We start from the raw sequence: 19,849 nt of genomic DNA, 5'->3' as shown, positions 1-19,849 counted from the left end.
ACACACACACACACACACACACACACACACACACACACACACACACAAAATCAGAAGGGACCATTTTGCTCCGTGTTAACAATTAAATTAAGACCAAAGGGAATTTTTTTTTCAGATCTTTCTTTGTTAATTCTAAATTAATATGCACATACTGTTTACTGGCATTTTAGTAAATGAGCAACATTAATGTCAGAACACTTATGAAAATCCCGCAGAACGTTAAAAAATGTGAGAAGAAGTGGACAGGAGTCTTGGAGGTAAAACAGCAGAGCCAAATACCAGACCATAAGATCGAAATTACATTACAGATTTTTGATATTACAATGGTTGATAGGGCCAGCTTTGGCAGACTGTCTACTTGATTGTGGAAAATCCTCTTATACCAAATCCCCATGAAGTGACCTCTCCAAAGGAGAAACCACATGTTTAGGGAATGAGGAAGGCACATGAGTCACTACACTTATACAAAGAATCCTTAAAGCCACTGCACAGTGTTTACCACTATAAAAATTAAAAAAAGAAAAAAGACTTCTGGTAATGTCACTCATTATGAACCATAGTCATGTCTGAGCAAAGAATATTCAAGTAGTCATCAAACACTGAAAATGTTTACATTACCAAAGCTTATTTTAATACCTAATAGTTGGTCTATAAATACAACTGTTAGGTCTTTTGTGTGTGTTTATTTTAGCTCATACTTCGCTTCTGCCTGAAATAAGCACTTTGTCTCTGTGTCAAACCAGGTATTTCAGAGGTGCGAACTCCAGTTCAGAACATTTTTGTCAGTGGACCTTCTGCATTAACTTTCTCTTCACTCAATGAAAATCCCAAAACATCAAACCAAGAACATCTTCACAAATGTGCCCCTTCCTTTGGGGCAACACACTTCCTACCTGTCATTCAGCCACCTTTCAATAAAAACTTAGTGAGTCACCAAGAAACTTCCTGAAGATGGATTTCAAAAGCTTGCTGTTCTGCCAGACACACTGTCTAAGTAAGCTTCAGGGCTTACCGTTAGACCTGTGCTTTAATTATATGTTCTCTCTCATTTTTACCTGGCTGGTTTGCGGACTGGATGGGTCATAAGAAGGTACATAGTTCTTCAGAGTATCCTGAGGATTCAGGTGGGGAGGATATCTGATCGTTGGATGAGAGAAGTAGCTCGACGGGGCTGGAGGGAGAATAGCTTGTGTTGGAAATGGCAACGGTGAGGGTGGAGGTGGAGTCCGAGTTGAGATGACTGCAGGAGACAGGAAAGAAAAGAGGACTCATTAGCTGTTGGCCATACTGCTCCGTCCCAATCCTACAGAATCCTGGGAAACTATACAACCGAAGGCTCTTCATTTCCTCCCTCTGATTTAACCAAACTCTCTTAAAATAAGCTAGTCTTTTACTATTATCCTCTATGCCAGGACTGCTAAGCCCACACAGATATCACCTCCAGTCTAGGGAACGAACAATCTTGCTTTCTAGATCTATGAATGGTTTTAAAAAAAGAAGGTTCTCTTTTATAGGTTAAGCCAATAACTCATAAAATATTTCTTTAAGCAAAGTTATTTCCCATCAGAACACATTCTTTGATTAAAAAGTCTTTGTCTCCTAAGTACAGACCAAGTCACAGCATTAAGCAGAGGGCAGGGGACCCACACATTCTCTACCAAAATTCAAAACAGAAGTGTACTCCAATTTTAAGTAAATATTTTGCATTATTTAGAAGGGAAGCCAATAATTAGTAATGTCCTGAATAATTACCTGATCATTGTATAAATGCTTTGGAATATTTGAACATAAACCTGGGAACTCTTTTTTTTAATGAAAAGGTTCCTTTTAAAACCAAAAGAGTTCTATTTTCTTCCTACTCTAACTTTTACTACATGTAGCTCAAAAGACATTATTGAGATAAGACCAAGAACAAAACCCTCAGAAATGCAAATTTTAACTTTAATATAGGCATATTAACTTACCCATAAATCACATATTTTATAAAGAGAAATAATGTACAAAACATATGTGATGTACATAATGTTTAATTTTACTGTAATTTTTCAAAATTAGTGTGATCATAATTTATTATTTAGTTTTTAAAATATGATGCTTAAGTTTAAAAATGGGGAAAGAATACAATTGCACAATCATTCTCTCCATAATGTTAAATTTGTACTTTACATAAGTACAATTTAAGAGTATCAACCAGTATATATAGAAGTGAAGATTAACTGTCTATTTCTATTTACTATTTTGATCCAGATCATAGGAAATTTATATGATAAATGTTTAGTGTTTTATGAGACAACGTAGCAAACAATATGAAAAATAAATTCCTTCCATGACCTATAAATGAAAATCATCTGGAATGACTTATCTCCAGCTTTGTAATTACGTACAAAAAAAATTACCCTTAAGGGATATTCCTTATCTTCCCCAAGGAAAGCTTTTTCAGAAGATACAGGAAATTTAAAATGTACATCATAGAAGAATCATAAACTCAGTTTTATGGTCACAACTCTGCTCCCTGAATGTCCAGGGAACTCAGAATCCTCTGGATTGTTGCTACAGTACAGATTCCTGGGCCTAACCACAGACCTACTAGATGAGGACCTCCAGGGGTGAGGCACCAGAAAGTGCATTTTAAACAAGTGCCCCACGTAATCTTTGCACACACTGAAGTTTGAGCATCCTCCATCAAAGGGATGCATTTCAGAGAACAATTACCTATTTCTTAAAACAAAACTCCTTGTTGAAATACTACTTTATTTAAGAAGTATACACACTTGAAGGTATAATTTAAGAAAATGCCAACGCCTAAATTAAATTGCACATCTTCTGACTCAGTGTTGAAGTGCTCTTAATCTCAGCTCAATTTAACCACGGTCTTTACTTATATCTGTACACAAACCCTTGGAGGATACATACATAGCTCCATCATGGGTCCTCTGGGCTTTAAGATCATTTGGCATCAGTAGTTTTGGAAGAGATCTCTTTTGATCTGAACTGCTACATAGCAAATCAGAGCTCAAATCTCTGGGCTGCCAAGTACTTATGCTCAAATAAGCTCTGGCTGGCCTGATACAAACTAGATAGAATGCAGAATTCCCAATGAAAGTAAAAATGGCTACTTTCTCAATAAAAGTCATTCTAGTCCTTTAAAGAAAGAAAAGCAAACTACAAGGCAAAAAATGTTTCCCTTCATTATGAAAGAATTCATACATACATGCATGCATGTACATTTATGTATTCCTTCCCTAGATATTACAAAGTCTTCCTAATTGCCTTCTTTCCTCCAGTCTTGCTCCTTCCAATATATCCTGTATAGTCTCAAATTAATAATTTTTTTTAAAAGTATCATTTAAATCATGGAACTTCTCTGCTAAGAATCTTTCAATGGCTCCCTACTGCTTCAATAATAAAATCCCAACAACTTCACAGGTTTGTACAGACCTCAAGTGCTTTAAGACCCAGTCTTGCTCCACTTCTTCGGCCTCATCTCTGGCCACTCTCTCCTATTCAGGGCACATTCCAACATTTGCGGATCCTTCAACATATGGCAGTTCCTTGCTGCAATGATCTCTACTGCATTGATACACGCTGTCCACTCTGCCTGAAATGACCACCCCCCGGCTTGTTCCTTCTTGTGGTGAACTCACTCTTCAAACTTCAGTTGAGAACACGCCTCTTCCAGGCATCTAATCCTCCTCCAAGGATGTAATCCTGTTCATGCTCGATGCCTGGCTGATGATATGGTCCCTCTCTCTCCCCACTATGCCATGAGCTCTTTAAGGAGAGAAGCTGTTTCTCATGATAAGGTGTCTGCCACAGGCCCTAATATATTACATATTGAACATATATATGGTAAAGGACAAAGGTGGAAGGCTTATCTAGATCTCTCATGGTTTATTATGTAAAAATGTACTGTTGAATTTTTTCCAAATATCAGAAATATGAACACTTTAATCAGATATGGGTGATTTGACTTCTAAGTTAATTTTGCCCAGATACTCAACGTTACAAATGTATGAAATAGTTACTGACTTTTTTCATCTATCTTAGCAGTACAATAAATAAATGTAAAAAATTTTATATACCACAGCTGACTTGTATATTCTTCTCTTAATTTTATAATTGTCTTAATGGTAGCATTGAAGGCCATGCATTTTTAAGTATAGGGACAATACATATCAATATATATTTATAGACCAAAGCTAAGAACTTTATTATAAACAGATGTCATATCCCTTGAATAAAGGTTTAAAAACTAGATTCAGTTTTTTTGAAGAATAAAGAGTTGTCTCACCATAAATTTAAAGCAATAAGAGTATCACTATAAACATATTTTTTTTTTTACATAATAAACTTTCTCCACCTAAAATTCAGACTACTCCTTTCTAGGGTTTAAGAGCAATAGGTAAAAAGTATGGAGTATTGCTTATGAATTATATCTCATTTTCAATTTTAAAAGAGGATTTAACATTAATTGTTCCTCAAAGTATAAATGTGAAATATCGGATTCTTTTTCCTATTTAAATTATGATATTAAACATAATATCAAATGTACTAGCCCACAGGAAGGATTTATGTACATGAAATAATTGTCAAAGAAAAGTACTTCTTTTATTTTTCTGATTAATTTTACTCCCAAATAAGTAGCTAAAATATTGATTTCTGTAGAGAAAATAGTATCTATGGAAATAGTGTCTATATATCAATGCTGCTGGAAATACTCTAGCTCAGCAGCATACTTGAAACTCCATCTTTCTCTTAGTAAAATATATAAAATTAGGACCAACCTGGAAGCTACTGTTAAGATAACTATATATTTTCTTATATTTTGTGATTGTAATCTTTCCAATACAGGCAATTTAAAAATACATTATGTGGATGCTAGTTAATTGTATGGCTTTAAAATCTTTCCTCATATATTAATAAAAATTTTTGGGATCAGATTACGACCCTCCCTCTTTGGTTGAGAAAATAGGTCACCTTAGCTATACGGATAGAGTTTTGATCCATCCTTGAGGGTTTAGGCTCTGCAAACAAGAGGGAGGCTTCTCTTCTACGCTTGAAACTCCTTACCGCTGTGTGCAACTCCAGGTATTCCGGGATGGTGGTGCTGGGGGAAAGTGCTCAATCTTGGGGAGGAATCTTGTGGAGATGTAGAGCTGAACAATGGCTTTTCAGGCTTCTTCATAGTAGTCGGAGAAGACATATCTGCAGAGAAAGAGAGGAAAGCCTAAGCTTTACAACTTTCTTAAGCTACAAGGTTCACATCAACCTAGTAAGAGATCTCATTTTCCAATACTTTATGATTTTCGTACTTTTTGCTCTTTTACAAAATACAAAATGAGGGTCAAAGACCCAGCTACGTTGGAGCTGTGAAATATCTGTCAGAAACAATCTCCACTGAAGCTAACCCAAGGCTTCATTAACAGTATCATCGGAATTATTCTGACGACTAAATAAACTTTGAACTTCTGAACAACTAAGCATCACGTTTCCCTCGGTCCCTTGGTTCACATCAAGGTCTTTTTTAACCTCAGCATTTCATTCTTTTTTTTTTTTTTTTGCGGTATGCGGGCCTCTCACTGCTGTGGCCTCTCCCGCTGCGGAGCACAGGCTCCGGACGCGCAGGCTCAGCGGCCATGGCTCACGGGCCCAGCCGCTCCGCGGCATGTGGGATCTTCCCGGACCGGGGCACGAACCCGCGTCCCCTGCATCGGCAGGCGGACTCTCAACCACTGCGCCACCAGGGGAGCCCAGCATTTCATTCTTAAATGTATACAATTCAGGGGTTTGTCTTTTGACCGACCTAAAAAATAGAGAAAACCTGGTGCAAATGTGAAAAACAACCCTTGAGTATGCTGGTAAGTATAATCTATCACTGATTTAACATCTTTTACGGAAAACTCATTACTTGTTTAGCAAAAAAGACATTCCTTAATATGTTCATTCTGCAAATATTTATTGGGTTCCTCTATTTGCCAGGTAAAGGGAGGATGTTACAAAAAATAAAAAAGTAATTGCCGCTGTAGGCATATTCACGGTCAGTGAAGAGAAAAATGTTAAGAAGAAAATGGCTGTCAACAGTTGAGAAGGAGAAAGTGTGTTGAGAGCAGAGGTGCTGTGGTGCTTGCTGCTACTTCTCCAGCCTCACTGCACAGGGGCAGTGATCACCTCAGCTTCCCCAGGTTAAGGATGGTGCCCCCAGTGACACCATGTTTAAAACATGGATGGGGGTGACACTCCCAGAAGGAGGAAATGTTCCAAAGGAGGGGGGCATAAAATATGTAAGTACTACACATAGTCTGTGGAGTGGTGAAGTACAAAGATGAGAGAGGGAGCGAACAGCTGGCATGACCCACACAATGAGGGGTCTCAGATTTCATGTATAAATGTCTGAATGCTTACCCTGATAAGAAAACACTATTGATGGGCAAAATAGGATAATATTTGCTGTGTAGAGCAATCCCTCCAGAAACTACATGGAGGATGAATTGGCTGAAATACAGTAATCCTGGATACCACTTAAGAAGATAAATTAATTACTACATTCATTCCATAGATATTTACTGAAGGTCTAGTGTAGGCCAGACTCTGCGCCAGATACTGGGGACACAACTGTGACCTAGATTTGGCTTCAGCCTCTATAAAACCTGAAATCTGGACAGGGGATACAGACAAGTTAAAAAGGAATTATAAAAAGAGCTGTGACAGGAGAAGTATTCAGGGCTTCATTCATTCATTCATCCCACAAATATTTAATACTGCCAAAAGACAGATATGAGACTTGAAATAAGAGTAGAGATAGAGCTAATGCAATAATAGATATTTCAACAGAATTAACCCAATTCAATAAATAACTAATTTAGAAAGTCATCATCTTGGGTGACCACGAGACTGTACCATACAGCTAGTTGGAATACGGAATTCAGGAGGGAACTCCAGTTGGTAAGGAGAGATGTGCCCTTTTTCCAACACCTACAGTAATGCTGATTTTTACAGAGGTTTATAAATGTATAGTAAAATGTTCCAAAAATCACATGAGCCATGAAGTTTAGATTTCTATTATCAAAAACTTTAAATATATACACAGGTAGACAGAATAATAATGGATTCTTCTCCAGTACTCATCACTCAGCTTCTTCAATTATTCAATTATTTCATCTTTACCCCATCTATACTCCCTCCCCCTGCATTACTTTGAAGCAAATCCCAGGCATCATATAATTTCACCTATAAATATTTCAGTTTAAGAAATATTTTCATATTTCTCCTCATAAAAGGAGAAAATTTTATTAAAAGAAAAAAAACCCAAGACTTTATCACACATAAAATATATATATACAATTTGCATTTTTAATTAAGAACTTTTTTTTGACATGAGAAAAAAACTTCATGGTGCTATTAAGATAAGAAACTAGTTATCACTGTTTTACCATTTAAAAAATTACCTAAGCTCTGGTAAAGGCATCCAATAAAATTAAATATGTTTTCAGCACACTGGCATGTAAAGAATACATATGCTACTGTAACTACAGTAGACATCACAGTCTACAAAAAAATGACAGGCGTACTTGTAGCTGTAAGCTACAATTTGTGACTAACTGGCTGTCACTAACCTATCAGAACTTTGATGAGTGTACCAGTTCCTTATATCTTTCTCAAAAAGAAAAAAAAAAAAGGAAAGAAACTTTTACTAACAAAACCACAGCAACTAACGCTGCTACATAAAAAAAAGAGAAACTTTTTAAACCATTTAAAAAATAGACAAAGGAAGTTCATTTCAGCTAAGTTACCTTAAAAATGCCAAAAATAATATTTGACTCCACTTAAGAGCTATGTGATTTTAAAAGGTAATACACAGGGCCTTCCATGGTGGTGCAGTGGTTAAGAAATCCACCTGCCAATGCAGGGCACACGGGTTCGAGCACCGGTGCGGGAAAATCCCACATGCCACGGAGCAACTAACCCACTGAGCCACAACTACTGAAGCCCGTGCGCCTAGAGCCCATAGCAACAAGAGAAGCCACCGCCATGAGAAGCCCACGCAACACAACTAGAGAAAGCCCATGCACAGCAACAAATAAAATAAGTAAATTTATTTTTTTTTAAAAAAGGTAATACACAAATATAGGTTTTGGCCTGCTGCAAGTTAATCACAGACATATAGATTGTCAGAGGTGGAAAGAACCTCTATAACATCCCTCACTTTATAGATGATGTAATAAGTTTCCATTCCAAATTTTTAATTTAAAATTAACTCTTAGAAAAAGAAACTGGTAAGTTTCTATTGACACTCTTATGCTTTACTTGTGCTTCAATATAAATTTTGAATTAAATTAACGTGGGTAAATGAGTTCCTAAAGACTCCACAGTATAAGTCATAAAGCATATACTATACATCATTTAAAAACAATTAAATATGACCAGAGTTTGGGAAGCAGAATGAGTGTCATTCTAGTTATGTCATTTCTGGAGAAGATCAACCAAGGCTATTGCAACTACTACAACTATTTCAGAATTTTCATTAAACCCAGGTGAATTCACATGAGCCTCTTTTCATAAAGGGCATATAAATCAGGGGTGTTTGTACAGAGAGATTCAACAATATAGGTGATTATGTAATTTTTGAGAAACGAAGCCTTTGCATTTTCTTAGTCAAAATGATACACTTGGCTTTACTGGGTAATTATTACAGGTCCATTTATTTTCTAGTTCTCTTTAGGCATACACTGAATAATAATGGTACCTTCATGTTCAAAACACACAGGGGAATTATAGAGGCCAACACTGCAGAAACAAAATAAAATTCACTCTTCAAATTGTAAAAGGCACCATAAACTGCCTTCTTTTTAAACAACAAAATTAGCTTAAAGTAAGTAAAAATAAGAATGGGAAGGTCCACTGTCCATAGTGAAACAGTTTTTTTAAGAAACAGATAAAGAATGGCAGTATTAGAAAGTAGGCTTAACTGCCTTTGTTTTCCCACTAAGTGAAATTATTAACCTTGGGCTCATTAATCAATAAAAATATACTGCTATACAGCCTGTACAAGGCACTAAGTACTCAAGGTGACACAAAATGAACCCCCTACCCCCTCACAAAGAAAACAAAAAAAACTCTCTGGCTTGAAGAGGGAATAAAAGTAAAAGGTCAATTATCTGGGAGAAATAAGGGTAGAGTTTCTAGTTATTGCATTTTAAGCATGAATCAAGCTCGCATTGTTTTTATTTTAATTTTATTTTGAATGTCTGAAGTCCAATAGACCTCATGCCAAACTGAAAAATGATATCGTTGCTATTTTTAATGCTCTAGTATGCTACAGAAAAAACATGTTTGAGGAGTGGATAGATGGAAAGATGTTTTTACGTGACCTTTCTGTGGAGAAAAACAAATGTCATGCTTTTCACAATCTAATGTCCTTCAAGCAGGAAGAATCATACATAAAAAGATTACGTTGAAAATAAGTTGAATAATAATAAAGCTGAATAATATATAAATATACAATAAGTTGAATAATAATACATACTATCAATGCATAAGTTGAGTAATACATGAAATAAAGAAGTTGCAGAGAGAAGCCAGATGATAAGAAAAGGATTAGCTGGTGTTTTGACTGGTGGGAAGGAGGCAGGAGCTGCTGGTGGTGGAGGAGAGGGAAGCAGAGGACAGTGAAGGCTTGAAATCAGGCAAAGAAATTTAAATGTGATTTGGAAAGCAGCACTATATAAATGAATTGACTGCCAAAGGGAAAGCTTTCCAAAAGCTCTATTTTTTTCCATTCCCCAACTCGGCCCATTTGATTAAATGGTTACATCAAGAATTTCCTGTTTCTTCTCTTTCTTAAACATTCCTCATCGTGGTTCATCATAAAAACAGTAGTTGGAATCATCTCCTTCAGATGATACCTCCTTCATCCTAACATCTAGCATGGTACCACATTTTTACCTTAATCTTTCCGTATCATTCTATTTTATATAAACTTTAAGCTAATTTGTTTACGGCCTCCTGGAGGAGAAGGGGGGCCCGAAGGGATGTGCTTCTAACTCTGTGCCTTTCCTAGCATAGGATGGTCCCTTGGGCTAGAAAATTGTTTTTCTGCCCTCTTATTCCATTTATAGAACAATATTTTATCCACTGAACCAACTTGACTTACTTTCTCTTTAATCCCTCCTAAAGAGTTTTGGCGGTCTAGATTTCCTTAATGATCCTATGATTGTGTCTTACATTATTTGATTTTTTTTTCATTATTATTTTGTACTTGCTATATCCGTAGCATGTCTATACGTATGCTTAAAAAGTTGACTAACGGCTTACCTCCTACAGAAGACGATTTTATCAAGGGCACAAAAAAAAAATGTGGAGGACAAGATCATGCTACTCAGGAAAAGAATTTTTTAAAATCTAGGATTAAAAGAAGGTAGAAGAAGTGGAGCAGACACTGTGTCTAGGCAGTTTATTTTAGAATCTCTTGCATGTGAAAGAAGCTATCTGGGGGAATGATAACCAGTAGTGTAGGATGAGTGAAATAACCACAGTCAGTCTATCTTAAAATGTATGATGCATGAATAGATACCACCAGATGAGAAGGAACTGAATGTAAAGCAAAGAGAGAATACAAAATCAGTCACTGAGCTTCTAATAAGTGTGAGAAACTAAGGAAAGGCATCAAGTTCAAGATGTTAAACAAGACAACCTGCTCTGTGTCCTGGTGATGCTTACGGTTCAGTAGAGAGGACAGACATTAAATACAAAAATTCATTAAATAACTGCAAGTGTGATAATACTGGATTATAGAAAGGATTCTTCTTAATGGCAAAAAATTAGAGACGCTATCTTTTTAAAGGAGATTCACATTGATGGTGGTTGTCTTCAGTGTCTACACCCATGTTTAGATTTATAATTGGACAATTAGCTATGGCTTTAGAAACCAATTGCGTAGTTAAATACATAATAGAAAACTACCATGTAAGAAAAAGTTCATGTAGGTTACTTATATAAGTCAGTTCATTTAGACTTACGCATGCCTTTAAATAAGTATTTTGCAAAAGCAAGTTATCATATAATTTTTACTAGCCATACTCTAAGTTTTTTTGGCACTCTGACATACATACCTCCTAAGCCCTGATGTGTCATTCATTTCACCGCAACACTTCAAAGAGATAAAGCCTTAAGCAAATAAAGAGTTAGATCAACTCATCTCCCAACAACGTAATTTCATCCACAAAGGAAGAGCATTGCTGTGAAACACAGCGTATGTACTCGACTAGTCGGCAGCTTGCACAAATGGCGCTCCAGATGTATATCTGTTCAAGTCAGCCCAAGGCAACAATTTTGATCAATTCTAATGTGATAAAATGCTGCAGGGAAAGTGTGCAGAAACGTGTTTACGTCAGCCCTTAATTAAACTGTTGTTCACTTCCAAAGAACCTTAGGAAACACTAATGAGACATGAGTTTTGGCAATTTCTTCATCAAAGCAAAGACCCCTTCCTCAGTCTGTAGCAACCTGTCATCCAAGTCGCTCCCGGGATAAATGTCACATGACACTCCAATCAGTTAGCCACCTGTTAGTAGAACTTCACTGAAGTCAACTAGTGATCTAGGGCAAGCTCCAACAGCTACCTCAACACCTGCCTGTCTGGGGCACCTGCTCCTTTTTCACATATAGGAGAGCAATATGTTAGCTTTTCCAATATGCTTCAGTGGATTAAGGTTACAAATCGAATGTCTATCACCTACGTAGAAAACACATCATTTTCTTTAAAAAAAAAAAATTCCTTTTCTTCTTCCCTACATGACACTTACAGTTTACAACTATTTGAAATCAATTATGTAAGAGCACACAAGAATTCTTGAATTTCTGTGAAGTTGTTCTTTTCAGCATAGCATAACACTAACAAAATATATTAACTGTGCCATTCCTATGATTTAGAAAAACATATTTCTATCTAGTTAACAAAGAAGCAAATTGCCTCAAAATCTTTTAAAATTCCAATATTTTTACATCTTCCTAAGTTCCTTATTTACATGTCATACTTGTAAACAAGTCTAAAAGAACCCTCTTGATACAAATCGCCACTTGCCGACTTCTCTTATTTTCCAGTATTTAATGTTAAGGTATATTTTATTATGAGGTGTTTATAAAGCTATAATCATTGTTAAAAATGTCTTCCTTATTTTTTACATTATCAAGCTGCTGAGCAGATGTTACAGGATTCTTTTTTTGCAGAAGAAAACTCAAGGTGCAATGAAACTTTGGTCCTTTGGTATGAGCATGATACAGATCAAAGAAGAAAAGTGCATATGTGGGAACATTTAGCTTAGGGAGTCCAGTGACTAGGATTTGACAAGATTTTATTATATTGACAAGTCTTACTAACTTAATACCCCTCACAGTTTTCCAAGTTTCTTTATTTTTTACAGGTTTTAGACTTCTCTAGAGCTTTATAGATTTATAAAAACTCTGGATATAGAAAAGCTCTTCAGAGACCAAACTCATTGGAAGAAGGCAAAGGTGGTTAACACGCCCGTTACTCCCTTGAAACTCTGTCAAGCAACACAAAACAGACTGACAAGTGAACGTTAGCTAAACTGGGGAATTTCTGCTTTCCATTAAAATGTTGGGGTGAAAGCTGGATGACAACATGAAAAAGGAATGACCCATCTGTATAAAATAATAATGCTCTTTATAATACATGAGATAATAAATGAGAGGCTACTAGAGCTGGTGTGTGGGATGAGTTCAGGAGCTGGAAATCTGATACTTGTACTTCAGGCCATAAATCCGGAGTCAGTCCTGAGACAGGGAAACAGCTTGGGCCCTGTGCCTGGAGGACAAGGAGAAGGCAGGGAGGATGACTCTGCCGACTGAGCACTGAAAGAGATCCAGGCTTCTCCTCCTCTGCTTTTGCCTGGGGGTAAATTGTGTGCAGGAGAGGAAAATTTAGAGGAGAGGCTATTTATAACTGTATAAGTGTTATGAAAAATACTGCAATTACCAAGTGCAGAAGATCCCGGCCCAGAGCTTTGATGGATTTATTTCTATTGTTTCCCTGTGGGGAACCATACTGATCCTTACTTTCCTAAGTTTTACCTGTAGATAAAGGACCCATGTGGGGATACAGCCACTGTGGAGAACAGTATGGAGGTTCCTTAAAAAACTAAAAATAGAACTACCATATGACCCAGCAATCCCACTACTGGGCATAAACCCTGAGAAAACCATAATTGAAAAAGAGTCATGGACCACAATGTTCATTGCAGCTCTATTTACAATAGCCAGGACATGGAAGCAACCTAAGTGTCCATCGCCAGATGAATGGATAAAGAAGATGTGGCACATATATACAATGGAATATTACTCAGCCATAAAAAGAAATGAAATTGGGTCATTTGTAGTGAGGTGGATGGACCTAGAGACTGTCATACAGAGTGAAGTAAGTCAGAAAGAGAAAAACAAATACCGTATGCTAACACATATATATGGTATCTGAAAAAAAAAATGGTTCTGAAGAACCTAGGGGCAGGACAGGAATATAGATGCAGACATAGAGAATGGACTTGAGGACACGGGGAGAGGGAAGGGTAAGCTGGGACGAAGTGAGAGAGTAGCATGGACATATACACTACCAAATGTAAAATAGATAGCTAGTGGGAAGCAGCTGCGTAACACAGATAGATCAGCTCGGTGCTTTGTGACCACCTAGAAGGGTGGGATAGGGAGGGTGGAAGGGAGATGCAAGAGGGAGGAGATATGGGGATATATGTATATGTATAGCTGATTCACTTTGTTATAAAGCAGAAACTAACACTCCATTGTAAAGCAATTATACTCCAATAAAGATGTTAAAAAAAAAAAAAAAAGGAACCTATGTGGGGAAGTGCCCCGAGGGAGTGAGTCTGTAGGACAAGAAAGGAGAGAGACCAAGTAGGTGTCTTTACTTGAAAGCTTTGCATATTCCCTGAGGTACCCTCTCCATTTCCCCATTTCCTTCACAATAAAATGGGGCTCTCTCAGCTCCTGGCAAGAAAAGATGTACTGTGATGCCCAATGGTTTAAGTGAAATATAAATGACAGAAAAGAGGTGCATGGGTAGAGTCACAAGGCCATAGATTCACTGTTCTTTAAATATATTTCAGAGGACATGCTTCAAAATTGCTTATAGAGCCATGTGCTGTGTCTAAGTAGTATGGATATGATGGTGGAGTTAAGCCACTCAGGCACTGCTAGTGAGAATATAAATTGATAAGACCTTTCCAGATTTTGTGCCAATATTTATCAAAAGCCTTAGAAATGGACATAATATTTAACTCAGGAAATCTACAGTAGGAATGTATTTATTCCTTTAACAAAATTTCATTGAGCATCTATGTATTTGGTGACTTAGTGCCAGACAATATGCCAGGTACCGGGGACAATGAATAGAACTAGACAGGAACAAAATGATCAGATTTAAGTACAAAGATTTGTATGCAACGATGTTCACTGTATCTTTATTAACTATACAAAAACTTGGAAACTATCTAAACATCCACAAGTAAAGCAGACCTTCAAAACTGTATAGTATAGCCAAAGGGTGGCATACTATGCAGCATTACGAAGTGGAAATTGAATGACATGGTAACATGCTATTATATTATAAATAAAAGACCAAAAAAAAAAAAAACAAACAGAAAAGAATTTATAAAATAGCATATACTGTATAAGCCCAATTTAGGGCAAAAATTTTACTTGACATAGAATATGCATAGAAAAAAATATATAGAAAATAGACTGGCATATAATATATCCAAATATTAACATGAGTTATCTCCATGTGATAGAATTACAGGTGACTTTAATTTTCTTGTTTATATTTGACAATTTGTTTTTCAAATCCCCCACAAATAATTTTTACTTTTATAATAAAAAAAATGGTAAAATATATATTTGGAGAAAAAAATACTGCCTGTAGATCCATAGAATATTATAAATAGTTCCCAGTGATGGGTGGACAACACAGGATCTTGATACTGTGCCAGACATTATGCTTTAAGAAGGAAATGCCTCACTGGTCTTAGATACTGGATGCTACAAAAAGGTAAAATGAAACGCTTTAATGTAACGTTTGCAATTTAGTTGGCTAAAGGCAAAACAATATTTTTGAGAATACAATTGAAAAGAAATATCTGAATATCTGTTTCTAAGGACTCTTCTAGATGTAAAATTTTATGATTCTGCGGCAAATGTGAATAAGTCCTTCCTCCACGCTCCAAGTTAACAAAAAGCTCTGAATGGTATGACGAGACATATGGACTTAATCCCACTACAGTAGTTTGATGATGATGCCAGATGATTCAAAAAATAATTAGCTGCCACGTTAAGAAAGTATCTCCATATATATCTATTTATCACACTCTAAAATAACTTCGGAAAATCGGCAAGCTACATTAAGAAGAGATAAGATATCATCTTCAATTAGATTTCTCAATCTTTTTTTCTTTTAAGGAAATCAGTTCTTTTTCAAAGGAGAAAACAGAAAATATGGTAGTCTTCATGTTAAATATATGAAAATTCTTACTTTAATCTTTGAGTTATTTAATCTTAACTACACAAGCATATTACTACATCCTTGAGCAATTTGAAACCTTTTGTGATAATTCAAGTCTCTCCATATAGTATATACCAACCCAAGCCTGTAAGTAGCATGTTTCTACAAGTCTCTGTTTATCACAGCTCTATTTAAAAAAAAAAGTCTCCAGGCTACACCAACACCCAATACCAAGTTAAAGCTCAAACCCCTTTGAAGCTCACGAACACCTTCCTGAGACATTAAAAAAAAAAAAAAAAAGCCTTGAATAATGAAGAACAATGCTAAAAGAGTGAATACTGAATAAATGAAAACTTATTTTTAAAAAACACTTCAAAATACTTTTGTCCATTAAGCAATTTCATTTCAACAGACGATGATAAAGTATCTTGAGTAATGTCAGAAAATCTAATTTGAAAGGAGGAAAAGCACCAAACAATTATGCAAGATGTGGAGTATATTTTAGATGCTTATTAAATATTGGCATAGGTAAATAGCTGCTATTCGCCATGCCTCTGGGGAGAACCTCTTGGCTAAAGAGACTTATTAGTGTTAAGCATCTGAGAGCCATGGACTATAAAATAAAATCAATACCGTAACCTTAACTGTAAAAGTCAGAAAGATACTGGAAGAGTTCTAATATAACAAGATTACAGATGACTTTTTAGAGAACATTTGGGGAAAAGCCATGCATTCAGCAACATTTATGCTACAAGACATCTCAAGGTTTAGGTTGTTACTAATGCTGTTATTATACATGCTGGTAATGGTTAGCGTTGATTTTACTGATGTGTTACTTTAGTGGATTTCCAGGAAAGTCCTGGAAATGATCTGGAACTTATTTCAAATAAAATCATTAAACTTAGGTAGTAAACTAATTGCTTAGGGACAATTATGATTTGATGTGGTTTAGTGTAGCAGACAAAAAAAATCATGAAAAAATTTTAAGGTCGTCACTTTGGCAGCTCAATGCAAATACGATTACTCTGCACAATAGTCCGTTTCTTTTAATGGAAAAGTAGTCAAAACTGGTATAAGTTGTAGTTTTTAAGTTCAGTCTAAATCTATATTTCTCCTTTAACAAATGTAAATGAAGAAAAAAAGAACATCCTGTCAATGAAATTACTATGATGGCATATTTATTATCTTAATGGTTTTAGAAATCACGTGAAATTGATCAGTAACAAAACCTCTATTTGGTAATGGACCAATTACATTTGTGAGATAATGTCAATGAAACAGAATATTGTCACAGGATAATGGTCTCCTATTGCTATATCCCTAGTCATTTAGAGAAAATATAAATGTTGCCGTCTGGCTGAGTCATTTATTTTCAAAGTAGGAGACACAGATCCCATAACAATGTTCTGTTATAATAACTCAATCTCTCTCAATCATTTGTTGTACCAGAATGGTGCAGGACAGGGCTTGTATTTGTAAGAACTGCACATTCCTCAGGTACAAGGCAAAACATATGATGCCTCCAAGCACCTAAACAGCCAATTATCAAGTTATTCAACAAGAGCATTTAAAATAAACATCTAAAAAATAATTTAGGAAATGGAAAATGTTCAGAGTCTTCAAAAAGATTCATGTTAATGAAAGCTCAAAGACTCAAGTATTAAAGATCTATAAATACTCTGACTTCAATTAATTTAAAATCCAGAACACTAGAACACAAAGGAACCTTACTATCCAACTTTATCTCACAGACGAGAAAACTCAGTTTACTGACATTAAGTGTTCTGTCTAAGGCCATACCACTATTTATATTGATAGTTTCCTGATCACCATTATAGTGCTCTAGGCATATGGCAAAAAATTAGAATAGAAAAGAAAAAACTATATACAGCAATAAATATATAATTTTTATATTTTGACACACATAGCTCAATTTAAACTGAATGTATATCACACACCTCAACTAAAGACATTCTAGACTTTAGGATTATTTATTAACATCTTATTATTAAAAGGAAAAGAGATTCTTAACCTGAGTCCAGCCCAAGAACTGCACTCATGAATTCCTGGAGTCTGTGAACCCTTCTGCTATTATATGTATTTATTTGTAGTAAAGTTTCATATGTGTTAGGAAAAAAAAAAACTGTCATAGAGGTTTTGTAACTAGTTTGCAAAACCATGAACACAGCATGACAATGACTTCTTTGGAAGGCAGTATATACAGTAATAATGAGCGTGGATTCTGGAGTGGAAGAGACAAGGGCTCCCATTCTATCAATGCTACTTATCTGTGTATCTATGTCAAATTTCTTAACCACTGTAGTGATGAGCTTAATGAGCTGTAAAATGTTTGTTTGTTTTTAAATAGGATTGAAAAGAAAAATATATGTAAAGTCTTAGCTCAATCCTGAAAGGGAGTAAGTGCTCAATAGATGGTAGCCACAAATGGAAGGAGGGTCTGGTTTTCCTCAATTTAAATGTATTTGTTGAACGAAAAGATTTAAATTTATGTGGTTTATTCAACAAATAAATGATATACAAAAGTGAGTAAATATAAAAATAGTTAATAGAACTATTATAGGTTAAAGACAAGTTGAAAATACAAATATGGTATTGGATCTGTTTGGGACCTTCATTTAAACAAAACAACCTATACGATATTCTGGGGAATTTGCACATGGGTTATACAGTATATATTAAGGAATTATTGTTATATTTGTTAAATTAATAATGGTATTGAGTTGTATTAAAAATGATAATCATTGTCTATTAGAAACTTAAGTATTTATAAGTAAAATGACACATTATCTGGGATTTACTTTAAAATACTTAAAAAACTGGAAGATATTGAATGAAACAAGATGGGCAAAATATTGATAACAGTTAAAGCTAAAAAATGGTACATGGAAGTTCACTTTATGATTCTTTCTATTTTTGACATTCTCTATAACAAAAAGCTTTTTAAAACTTTAAATATCGTGCTTAAACATTCCATCCAAACCAGCTCTTCTCCACATTTATCCATCAAAAGCACTCATGTCTCCCTTTTTTTTAGTTCAAAAACTTAATCATGGCACAAATATTAAGAGGTTGATTTTTTAAAAAAGAAGAGACACATTTTACCATCTTAAAATTTTGTTTTGACAATTCTTCCAGACCTGAAAACTCATAAATTCACCTCTACACTTACTCTAGTTCTACAAGGTCTAACAGAATCTTCCATGAAGCTCCCTAGAACTGTCCGCCTGCCAAGACTTGTTAAGCAGTGTTCAAATTCTCCTAGTCCATTTCTCCCTATGTAGGTAAGTTTATATATTGCTTCCCTAGGTGGGTTGCAGGATAACAGAAAAATACAAAAATATATATATCAGGCTTTGAAAAAGAAGACCTAGGCTCTGCTCTTAATTATCTGGACACTATGGATGAGACAGCCTCTCTGATACTTAGATTGCTTATCTGTCAGATAAGGAGCTTGAACTATGTCTCCCCTAAGGCTTCTAATAATCTGTGTTCTATCCCTGAAAAATCAACTTCTTATTGTATATGATATTGGTGGTATAATAACTCAAAAGAAACTGGCTTTCCAAATTACTTCAAAATAAACTTAAATAGGAAATTAATGTGTAAATGGATTTGAAATAAAACCTTTTACCACTCTAAGAAACTTTTCATGGTACACTATGATAACGAAGCACACTGTCTCCCATGGATTTTCCACTTTCCTAATTTAGACTGTGTTCTACCAATCTAGAGGGCCAGTGTCACACAGCAAGTTGTTATTTTTTTCAAACTAATTATCCACGATGGTTTTTCTACAAAATGTTGTATTTTCAAATCATTAAGCCTCCAGAGGACAGAAATATGAGTATCACTTTCCCCTAGTAAGTAGTATTGTCCCTTCTAGCCATGTACACAGGTTGCGTCCCATCCAAAATGCTCTTCCTGATTAGAACACATGAAAAGAGCACAAACATCTGTTAATTAGTAGGCAAGGTAAGGAATTCTGATGAAAGCCTTCACCAACAATGTATTGTCTTCCTTTCTGTTTGAAAGATGTTCATAATGTGATTTTTCAAATACAGCAGTGTAGCCGAAGAGAACGAAATACACTACGATGAAGGCATCCCCAGAGTTTGCCTCCGATAACATAATATATGGAGAGTCACTGCAAGTTCTGTAAGAACTGTAAGTTCTTGATTTTTGATATATTTTTTAATAATAAGCTAAACAAAAAAACTTAATTGTACTTAAACATTAAATTCAAGCCATCTCTTCACATGTATCCATCAAAAGCGTTTGTATCTTTGATTCTGTCTGGTTCAA

The 19,849-nt window shown here is 35.4% G+C and overlaps 1 protein-coding gene across 8 annotated transcripts in view; it reads right to left on the bottom strand.

The window, feature by feature from the left end:
• The window catches only part of NFIB (nuclear factor I B), a 230,037-nt gene that overhangs the window by 30,893 nt on the left and 179,295 nt on the right, over positions 1-19,849 (bottom strand). For all 8 annotated transcript variants that reach the window (XR_003790623.1, XM_029201388.1, XM_029201394.1 and 5 more), the window contains exons 7-8: positions 5,071-5,205; positions 1,056-1,240 (exon numbers count right to left, since the gene is read on the bottom strand). Coding sequence is in view for 7 of the 8 variants with exons in the window: in XM_029201388.1 (XP_029057221.1) it covers positions 1,056-1,240; positions 5,071-5,205 (320 nt within the window). In the remaining variant the exon portion in view is untranslated. The remainder of the gene's footprint in view (positions 1-1,055; positions 1,241-5,070; positions 5,206-19,849) is intronic.

The sequence above is a fragment of the Monodon monoceros genome, unplaced genomic scaffold, assembly GCF_005190385.1.
Source record: "Monodon monoceros isolate NGI ecotype Baffin Bay Population unplaced genomic scaffold, NGI_Narwhal_1 Super_Scaffold_5, whole genome shotgun sequence".
Classification (NCBI taxonomy): Eukaryota; Metazoa; Chordata; class Mammalia; order Artiodactyla; family Monodontidae; genus Monodon; species Monodon monoceros.
This window is presented reverse-complemented; position numbering and strand designations above follow the sequence as displayed.